This window comes from Hibiscus syriacus, unplaced genomic scaffold, assembly GCF_006381635.1.
Source record: "Hibiscus syriacus cultivar Baekdansim isolate YM2019G1 unplaced genomic scaffold, ASM638163v2 tig00005856_pilon, whole genome shotgun sequence".
In the NCBI taxonomy this organism is placed as follows: Eukaryota; Viridiplantae; Streptophyta; class Magnoliopsida; order Malvales; family Malvaceae; genus Hibiscus; species Hibiscus syriacus.
Genome location: NW_024062067.1, coordinates 699,233 through 710,000, shown reverse-complemented (window position 1 = coordinate 710,000; position 10,768 = coordinate 699,233). Strand labels below are relative to the sequence as shown.

At 32.3% G+C, this 10,768-nt stretch overlaps 1 protein-coding gene across 3 annotated transcripts; it reads left to right on the top strand.

The window, feature by feature from the left end:
- Positions 1-925: 925 nt before the first annotated feature.
- Positions 926-10,266, top strand: LOC120199980 (probable galacturonosyltransferase 13). Of its 3 annotated transcripts, none has more exons than XR_005523501.1 (7): positions 926-1,630; positions 2,728-2,780; positions 2,889-3,047; positions 3,747-4,337; positions 4,424-4,726; positions 4,859-5,465; positions 10,256-10,266. XR_005523501.1 is itself a non-coding variant. In XM_039200934.1 (7 exons), the coding sequence occupies exons 1-7, from the start codon at positions 1,420-1,422 to the stop codon at positions 5,141-5,143; spliced, it is 1,494 nt and encodes a 497-aa protein (XP_039056865.1). In that variant the 5' UTR covers positions 926-1,419; the 3' UTR covers positions 5,144-5,759. The 3 variants fall into 3 exon arrangements, 2 of the variants coding, with proteins under 2 accessions (XP_039056865.1, XP_039056864.1); XM_039200934.1 differs by lacking the exon at positions 10,256-10,266 and having other exon boundaries at positions 3,747-4,068; positions 4,177-4,337; positions 4,859-5,759; XM_039200933.1 differs by lacking the exon at positions 10,256-10,266 and having other exon boundaries at positions 4,859-5,759.
- The last annotated feature ends 502 nt before the right edge of the window (positions 10,267-10,768 follow it).

Genomic DNA, 10,768 nt, shown 5'->3' with positions numbered 1-10,768 from the left:
AACTCAAAAATTGAATTATTATCTAAAACTTTATAATCTATAAAAATTAAATTACAATTATTAAATTTAAATAAAATTATTTTATTAACAAGTATATCTTCATATTAAATTTGAAGATTTTTTTTTTAAAAAAAATTTGAAAATATAAATTAGATGAAACTAAAAAATGTGTTTCATTGGAGTAAAATTAAGAAAATAACATCGACAGATGCTTAGCCATAAAAAAGGGAAAACATCTAAATTTAACCGTTAAGAGAATTTTTTTATTTCGGTTCCTCTACCAAAGGTCAAAATCTCCCACCTTTCTCTTTCTATCTAAGCCCACATGTTATTGGGGGAAGAATTAATATAATGTTAAAGAAATGTGTTATTGATTTTGTTATTATTATTTTTAATTAAATTAATAAAAAATTATCTAAAAAATTATTTTTATTTCTCTCTCCGTCTAAGCCCACATGTTATTGGGGAAGAAAAAATATAATGTTAAAGAAATGTATTAATGATTTTGTTATTATTATTTTTAACTAAATCAATAAAAAATTATTTAAAATATTATTTTTATTTCTCTCTCTGTCTAAGCCCACATGTTATTGGGAAAGAATTAATATAATGTTAAAGAATGTGTTAATGGTTTTGCTATTATTATTTTCAACTAAATCAATAAAAAATTATCTAAAATATTATTTTTACTATCAATTTTATTATTATTAAAAGTTTTATCGATTTTATTATTATTTTTTTAATCAAACCGATAGTATCTTTAATTAACCATATATTAAAGTTAGTGCACTTAAACTTTATACAGGTTATTGACTCATCAAAAATCAAAGTTGTAATTTTTATTTTCATTTTATGGGTTTCTTTATTCTCTTTCTTTTTTCCTCTAATTTTCTTAAGAAATTAGATGAATCGATCCACCGCACAAATGGGAGATCTTGATTAGAAAAAGGAAAGAGAAAATAAACCCATTTTTTCACTACAAAATTAAAAAAAGGGACCGAGGTTCTCTTTGTTTTCCTCCTCCTTTCTTGATCTATGGGAGAGCTTCAATAACCATTACCCAGATCTCAAAAAAACCACTTGTTTAATTCTTTGATCCAAAAACTAAATCAAGAAAAAGGGGACGATACAGAGGAAAAAACCCAATTTTTTGTGGGTGTTAAAATATTCAATGCAGTGAAGGTCCTTTGTTAAGACCAACTTAAAAAAGGGGGAGTTTTGAAGGGAACCCAGATCAAGAAATTGAAGATTAAATCAGGAAAAAAAGAGAAGGAGAATGAGTTGGATCTGATGGTTGTGGGATTGGGTGCAGATCCGAGCAGCGAGATATATTGTGGAGGAGTGGGATTTGATAACAGGTGTGGCGTGTTTTTAGAGGCAGTGGATTTGTTCAGGTGTGGTGGGGCTGCATAGACAAGGATGCAGCTTCACGTCTCGCCTAGCATGAGAAGTTTAACGATATCAAGCAACAATGGGTTTATCGACTTGATGAAGATCAAGGTTGCAGCTAGACATATTTCATATAGGACCCTTTTCCATACCATTCTTATTCTCGCTTTCTTGTTGCCTTTCGTCTTCATTCTTATTGCTCTTGTTACCCTTGAAGGTGTCAACAAGTGTTCCTCATTTGGTATGCCCTTTTAATTTCCATGCCTTTTTTTATTGTTTTCTAATAGATCTTCATTGGATTTGATGTGGGTTCTTTTCTATAGTCAAGTGGCAGCTGATTTGATGTATGCTTTCTTTAGTTATTGCCATTTGATGTTACTTCTATTTACCTGTTAGTCGTTTCTTGAAATCTCAATTATACTTTGTTCGGGTCTATTTGGTTATGCATTTGATTTTTATTGGTATTATGATGCATTTCATAATATTTTGGATTCATTTTAATCTGTTTTGGGGTGTCCATGCCTCATGGAGCTAATTTGGTTCTTTTATTATGTTAATATAATGTTAGTTTTCTTTATGTCCTTCTCTTTTAATCTTAGTTTGTCCTGATTCTGATTTGGTTGTGCATTTGATTTCGCCATGCGACCTTCTTCGATTTTACTTCAGTTGGTTCATGGTTGATGTGATGATGCTCCATATTTTGGATTCTAATATGTGGGCTTGTTTCGCTGGTTGAATCTGAATCTCAAGTTAGTGTAATTAAGCTTTTAATCGATTAAAGCTTTTGTTATCAGCACAACTGAACTAGCTAGATTATACAGATGGTTGAAATTGAAAGTTCAAAACCCTTTTGCTGCTCCTTAGCTCTTCTTGTACAAAAGTTTTCTGCTTTCTGATGTCCATTTCAGTTGAAGTTGTAACCCGGATTTTTGGATTTATATTAGTGCTTTTGTTAGATTGTTATTTGTTATTTATTTATTTATCACCATATGATTTCTTTTTCCAGGTGATTTACTGATTTACTCATCTTAGTCTTAGTGAAATTATAGGTTTAAAAAACTCTATTCTGTGGAATTGTTCAACTTGGAGCCAGGTCTTTCTGTTTTCAAAAGTTCATTTATCTGTGTTATCGAATAATTTTGAGCACCTAACTTTCCCCAACGAAGTATCATGAAAACTGATTAGAACTGGTTAATTCGAACTCATATAATTATGCACTTATTGGTTCTTGATCTCGTTATCCTGATGGAAATACCATGAAAACTGATTAGAACAGGAGTTCTTTATAAAATGTTGTTATTTGATCCATGACTCTTCTACTTGTTCCACCATTCCCAGATTGTTTAGGTAGGCGGTTAGGACCGAGGTTTCTTGGTAGAGATGATTCAGAGGTAAGTATCCATTCTCTCCATGCTGGAACCAGTTTTTTGATTGTCTTTTGCGGGCAACAATTTATTTATGATTTTAAATTGAATTGGTCTTTTGTGGTGATTGTGCAGCCGAGACTAGTTAAGGACTTCTATAAGATCCTCAATCAAGTAAACACCGTGGAAATCCCGGATGGTGTAAAGCTTCCAGATTCATTTAATCAACTTGTTTCTGAAATGAAGAACAACCAATATGATGCAAAGACCTTCACACTCATGTTAAGAGCAATGGTATGGTCATATTATGTTACTTTTAATTTCCTCTATTGCTATTTTCTATTTTCGGTAATATGGTTGAAGATTGTTAGAAATAAGGTTAATGTTTAACTATTTAAGTTGAATCAATTGATATATTAAGTCCGTTTGGGTGTTGGTTATTGAATTCACATGGAAACATTTTCCTGTCACCATATTAGACCCGAAGTTCCTAGCTTAAATGCTTTTTTTTTTTAAATTATCAATAAATAAATGCTTGTTTTACTTGTGTGGTTTATGGACCTTTGGTTGCATATGATGAAAGCTGGCATAATCTGGATGGAAGATTATCATTATGTTGTTTTTTCGGTATTTTTGTCATCAATAACAAACGGGATCACAGATGACACAGTTAGAAAAATGAACTCAAGAAGAACAAAAGCTTCCTATTTTATCTGAGACTTGATCATGGTTATTAGGCTTCAAACAGAAATGGTGAAAGCTAGGGCTATTAACTGTTTCACATATGTAGGATGCTTTATTTTTTTATTTTTTTTGTTTCAATGATACTAGTAATATTAGTAGCTCATTCTTATCCTTCAATGAATGTATAAAGTGCACTTTGGGGTAACATTATGCATCTACAAATATCCATATATGCTCGGTATGAATTCTAATTTTTCTCAAATTTTGTGAGTTTGGAGAACTTCCTTAGTTTTCGTCTTTTCTGCACAGATAGAGAAACTTGAAAGAGAAATAAGAGAATCTAAATTTTCTGAGCTGATGAACAAACACTTTGCTGCAAGTTCCATTCCAAAAGGTTTGTACTGTCTTTCTCTGCTTTTAACCGACGAATATTCTTCAAACGCTCATGCACGCAGACAGTTGCCTTCTCCTGAGCTCCTCCCTATGCTTTCCAACAACTCTTACCACCACTTTGTCTTGTCAACGGACAACATATTGGCTGCATCGGTTGTCGTCACTTCTGCTGTTCAGTCATCTCTAAAACCCGAAAAGATTGTTTTCCATATCATCACAGACAAGAAGACTTATGCGGGTATGCATGCCTGGTTTGCATTAAACCATGCGTCCCCTGCAATAGTAGAAGTGAAAGGTGTTCACCAGCTTGATTGGTTAACTAGAGAGAATGTTCCCGTGCTTGAGGCTGTGGAGAATCATCATGGCATCAGAAATTACTATCATGGCAATCATATTGCAGGAACAAATCTCTCTGATACTACTCCTCGAACATTTGCTTCGAAATTGCAAGCTAGAAGTCCAAAGTACATATCTTTACTCAACCATCTTCGGATATATTTACCAGAGGTAATTCGAGACGGCCATGACAATTTCTTCTCTTACATGCATCATCTTTCCTCCCAAAACATGTTTTGATTTTGGGATTTGAACAGCTTTTTCCGAACCTTGACAAAGTGGTGTTTCTAGACGATGATGTCGTAATTCAGCGTGATTTGTCGCCTCTTTTGGATATTGATTTATGGGGAAAGGTTAATGGAGCTGTTGAAACTTGTAAAGGCGAGGATGAGTGGGTGATGTCCAAACATTTCAGAAACTACTTCAATTTTTCCCATCCCCTTATTGCTAAGCATTTGGATCCCAATGAATGTGCATGGGCTTATGGGATGAATGTTTTCGATCTCCATGCATGGAGAAAGACGAATATAAGAGAAACATATCATTACTGGCTGAAAGAGGTAACTTATTGGCTACTAAATTTCCTGACTGTTTGTATAATTCTACCTTATACTTGTTCGAATTTGAATCGCATCATTGTCAGCCTTTACATATACCGATCTATACTTGCATTGATTATTGGTTTGTGGCAGAACCTGAAGTCGAACCTAACAATGTGGAAACTTGGAACTCTACCACCTGCATTGATTGCATTCAAAGGTCATGTTTGCCCAATTGACCGGTCGTGGCATATGCTCGGTTTGGGCTATCAGAGTAAGACCAATGTTGAGAATGCAAAAAGAGCTGCAGTTATTCATTACAATGGCCAATCGAAACCATGGCTGCAGATTGGCTTTCGGCATCTTCGGCCATTTTGGACAAAGTATGTAAACTACTCCAATGATTTTGTTAGGAACTGCCACATTTGTGAATTGTAGTTAACCGGATTAGAGGAGTTAGAAGGGACGATATAGACTCGGAAGTATGCAAGTCGAGTGTTTTTCATTGCAGCCTGAAAATTATATCGAGATCTATTTCAGAAAGTTAAGGGGTGAACAAATGGAGTAAAGAGTGGATTGGATTAACCGCCATCACACGAAAATGCATGCTTTAGCCAGGAAAGGACCTGCATTTCTTGCACGGCCATGAAAATTCTTTCTTTTTTCAGTTTGTAACATAGCAATCGATCAATATTTATTTATTTTTGATGTGGGAAAAGGATACTCGTGTTGCTCTTTCTGCAAGGGTTATTGGCTTATTGTTCGTGTTCGGAATAAAGTGCGAAAATACACATACTCTGAAGTGTTTCCCCATTGGTGTCACTGCTTTAGGAACACAATTGCCGTTTGGTAAGGGCCCATACATCAAACCTACACTCTACTTTTCTTTTTTTTATAAAAAAAATGTTGGTTTCATTTGTTACTTTCTCCTTTTGCCTTTATTTTGAAATATTTTGTGGAATTTTAGAACTTGGATTTATGGAGATTGCTTTTTTACAGCTCCAATGAACCAGAGACCTGCTCTTAGGTTTTATAATATTCACGTATATATTGTATATTTGTTATGTACACTTCATGAGATTCATTTAAAACAAATTTGCTGAAAATTTATTTTTTCCATCACATACTTTGCTCCCTTTTCGTGTGTAGAATCAGAGATGGCATTAATTATTGCATCTGTATATCTTTTAAATATCAATTTGTTTAGTTTATCTGGTTTTCTTTATTATCTGTTTATTATTTGAATATTGGAATCCGCATTCGATTCAAAGAGTACATTTTAATTTACTAAATTATATTTTAATAAAAACTGTTTGTTGATCTGTCTTTTGTGAATCACGAGTAATGGTTACTGGTATTCAATTTATTAGTTTATTCATCTGGGTTTGATACTGAATATGTTTATTATGAAAATAATTCTTTTAATCCAATTTGTTTCATTGATGATATTAATATTTTAACTCCTGACGTTATTTAAATTATCTAATATTTTATCTAGTTAAATTAACTGATAGCTGATAATCATGTTTTTCAAGACTTATTTAAGTGATTTAAATTATATAAGTTTATTATGAAAATGATTCTTTCAATCCAATTTATTTCATTCATAATCAAGTAAAAAAAATCCAATATCACATCTTTGAACATTTTCCTCTTATAATTTTACATTAGGCCTCTCGAGCGTCATAAACATCATTTTAGGAAAACATCCATGAAAACGATTTCATAATTAATCTAAACGAAGTGTTTTATGCAAAATGAGAGCTTTGACAAATATTCAAAACTTAATCAAAACGACAAAAAAATATTATCTACTTTAGAGTTTAATGCTCGAAATAAAGGTTCAAATGAGTATACATGCTCTTTCAAAGATTAGTATTGTACTATGCTAAAGCGGTGATGGGATTTCCCACTAACAACTCCTTGAACTCATACAATACCTAACCAACGAACAGAAACAATACGAACGGCAAGTTTCATAAGCTCAGCGGTATACATCTACTATACTATAATTAATGTAAGTTATAACCATAAGCATGTAAAAAAACATACATATACACTATTGTTAGGATTTACGTTGCTCTGTAGATCAACCAAAAATGGTGTCAAGAAAGGAGGTGAATTGGTCAAATAAAATTTTGGGAGTATGGAGATAAATCATAGACAACTTGCAAAACCATTTATAATAGTTCGACTTATCAACCAAGTCTCCATCCACTACCTTAGCTCCACACTAAGGATTTTCTAATAAATTCACTAATTTGTTATTTCTTTTTCTAGGCTCGAGAGTAACCTTTTACAACTCTCTAGTTTTCAATGACTAAACTAGAACCAAACCCTTTTTTACAAAAGTATAAAGAAAATGTAAACAAGAAACCTCTCAAAGGAAGGTGTTTACACAATTAAGTTCACTAAAAAAACTTATGTGCAAGAGAAAAGGAAAAATAAGAATGAAAGAGCCTTTCTCTTGATGTGGATGGCTTGGATAGGTGTTGTAATATTCTCCAAGTGTCTTCAACTTCTTTTTATATGTTAGAATGTGTTGGTGACCGTTTCTAGCCGTTAGGGATGTTTTGGAGTCGTTGAGGACTAAAAATCTGTAAAATAAAACTTTTTAGACCAGGGAGTACCGATACTTGAGTGATGAGTATTGGTACTACCTTTAAATAAATAAATCATTTTATAAACTTTAGGCTGCGAGTATTGATACTAGGGTTTATGGTATCAATACTACAATGTAAAGTAGTATTGATACTCCTTTGAGGATCAGTGTCAATTTTGCATATTGGAATCTGAACACATTTGAAAACACTAGGCAATATCAATACTACCATAGGAGTATCGATACTTCTCTTGCCTTTCGTATCGATACTACAAGAACAATATCGATACTGTAAGTACAATATCAATACTTCTTGCCCAGAAAATTGTTTTTTGTTCAAATTCAAGTTTTATAGACTTTGAATTATTTTGAAAACTTTGAATAAATTCAATTAAGTCCAAAAATATTTTCCCTTAAATTTCTTATATCAAAATAGATTCAACAATCTCCTCCTTTTTGATATAACAAAACATTTGAAAAATGTTTTTTTTGGCAAAACTCCCCCTAAATAAAACATTTAATGAAAAAGAGAAATATTTTGGAAAAATTAAAGCTCCCCCTTTTCATTCTTGAAATTGAGTTTTTCAAACCTTTCTCGCCCCTTTTTGTTATATAAAAAATAATTTAAACTTTAAGGTTAAAAAATAATGGAGAGTAAATAGAAATTTTAACATAAAAATCATTTGAAAAATCAATGCTCCCCTCAACAAATGCATTCCAAAAAAAATTTGACTTTAAAATTTTGACACTTAAAAACTATTGGATTTCAACAAAGATGAACAAACATGTTAGTAACACATGAAATTCAATAAATTCAACTCTAAACTACTTTTTGCAATAATAACATGAGACATTAAAATTCATATGCATAAAGCAATATAAAATGTTACGCATTTGAAAATTTGATATCAATTGTTAGAGAGATATCATTAGTTATAAAAAGCACATGCATAAACATTTAAATTTAAGGACAAAAATTAAAGTTTATAAAAGCAAAACATTGGAATCAAATTTGACCAAAAATCATTATGATGAACAAACGTTTATGAAAAAAATATTAAAACTTTAAAATGTGTATCATAACATATTTTAACATACATGAGATATAAAAACAACATATAATCATTTATGCTCAAAAAATGCTCAAAAACTCATGCATACATAACCAAAATAGGCAAACAATTATGCAAAATAAAAGATATTAAAAGTTTAGAGGTTACCCATTCCTCATCAAGTGTGGCTAGAGCATTTGAGTGCCTTCACTTTTGTCACCATTGCTCCCACACTCCAACAGGAGACATTTATTTGGATTTTGGTATTCAAATTGCTTTGAATCCTTGATTGTTAGTGCTAATGCCCTTTGTTCCCTTAGGAACCCATACATGTCTAATTTTAAAAGGTTTTATAAGTTTTAAAGGACAAGTATGTTCCACGTGACCTTGGAAATGACAATGCGAGTATTTTACCATTTTTAAACATAATGAATTACTTTGAAAATTTTATTCATTTTCTTTTGTTAGGCTTTCAAACTTAACTTTCAATTCAATTTTTTCTTCTTTTAAATCATTGATTTTGTTTTTGAAAGCTCAAAATCAATTTTTCAAAACTTCACTTGTTTTTCAAGATAAAATCATTTTCAACTTTAAATTTCGAAATTAATTTCTTATATTCGGAATATATTGTCTCAAATTCCAAATACAACTCATCATAGGCATCTTGTAACTTTTTAAATGAATAAGAATTTAAATCACATGAGTTAGAAGCTACCATCGAATATTCTTTGATGGCCATGGGGCATAAGTTGGCTATTTCATATTCATCATTGGAGTCATCTTCATCACTTCAAGCTGCCATAAATGTCTTCTTTTTTGCTTGATCCATTCTTCTTTAGGAGGGGACAATCATCTTGACATGTCCCATCCTTTGGCATGCAAAACACACCGGGTGACCCTTCTTCTTGCTCAATTCATGCTTCACTTCTTTTCCCTTAGAAGACATGAATATTGTGAATCCTTTGAAGAGCTTTACCATCTCTTCATCTTCGTCCACCTCTTCATCTTCATCCACCTCTTCATCTTCATCCACCTCTTCACTTGAGTCTTATTACTCTTACTGGTGGATTTAAAAGTGATTTTCACTTCATTTTTCTTGTTCTTTTCTTCTTCTTCCTTTTTTCCTTTTGAGTTTTATCTCATGAATGAGTAATGAGCCGATAAACTCATCAAGGGTGTACAACTCCACGTCTTTGGTTTCTTTAATGGAATTATCTTTTCCTTTCCAAGATGTAGGCAATGAGGCAAATATCTTTCTCACAATATCATCATTGGGATAAACCTTTCCAAAGTTCTTCAAATCATTTATAAATGTGGTGAACTGATCGACAATTGTCTTAATGCATTCATTGGGCTTCATCTTAAAGTTATCGTAGTTGAGATTGAGAATGCCAATCTTCGACTTCTTCACTTGGCTTGTTCCTTTATTGGTCACTTCTAACTTGTTCTAAGTATCTTTATTATTAGAGCATGCAAATACTATACTATATTCATTTGGGCCAAGAGCACAAAAGATGATGTGCATTACTTTGACATTGAGTTGGGCAAGCTTCCTATCTTCATTTATCCAATCTTTTCAATTCTGTTTAGTTAATCGATCGAACAAATAGCCAAGAGGGAGGTGAAGTCAATAAAAAATTTGTTGGAAGCTTTTGCAGAGAATAGAAAATAATTGCACAGCGATTTAGAGTGGTTACACTTTCTCAACAAAAGTCTACATCCACTACCTTAGCTATCCACACTAAAGATTTTCCACAAATTCACTAATTTGTCTTGCTTTTGAGGAAAAAGAGTAACCTTACAAAACCCTCAAGAATTATACCCCAAATTCTTAAGAACACACTCTCTCAAAGAGAACAATACAAATTTCGCAAACTTACAGAAAAACCTCACAAGGCAAGTGTTTGAAAAATTCTAGAACAAAGAAAGAACACTTAAGAATAATACAATTGAGAACAATAATTGTTCTTGAAAGAAAAAATGAATATTGGATGAAATAGGATTTAAAAATGCTCAAACTTGAGGTTTGATGCTTTCTCTTTGATTCTCTCTCAATTCTTGTTTCTTGTTTATGATTAAAGGCTCCTAAGCTTGTTTAAATACACCTTGAATCACTTCTGAACGTTGGGGATCATTGGTGAAGTCAATAGAGCCGTTAATGTGTAATTATCATTTAAAAATCTGGTTGGGAGCGTGCCCCTCTATAGGGTATCGGTACATGTAGTGTAAAATTCAAATATTTTGACTGTTAATAGAATATGGGTATCGGTACCTCCAGGGGGTATCGATATCCATAGAGCATTCTATTTTTCTCAGAGCCAAAACTTGCATAGGGGTATCTGCCCTATGAGGGGTATCGGTACCCACTGGGCAATCTGGTTTTTCTTGAAGCCCTTATATAAAGAAAAT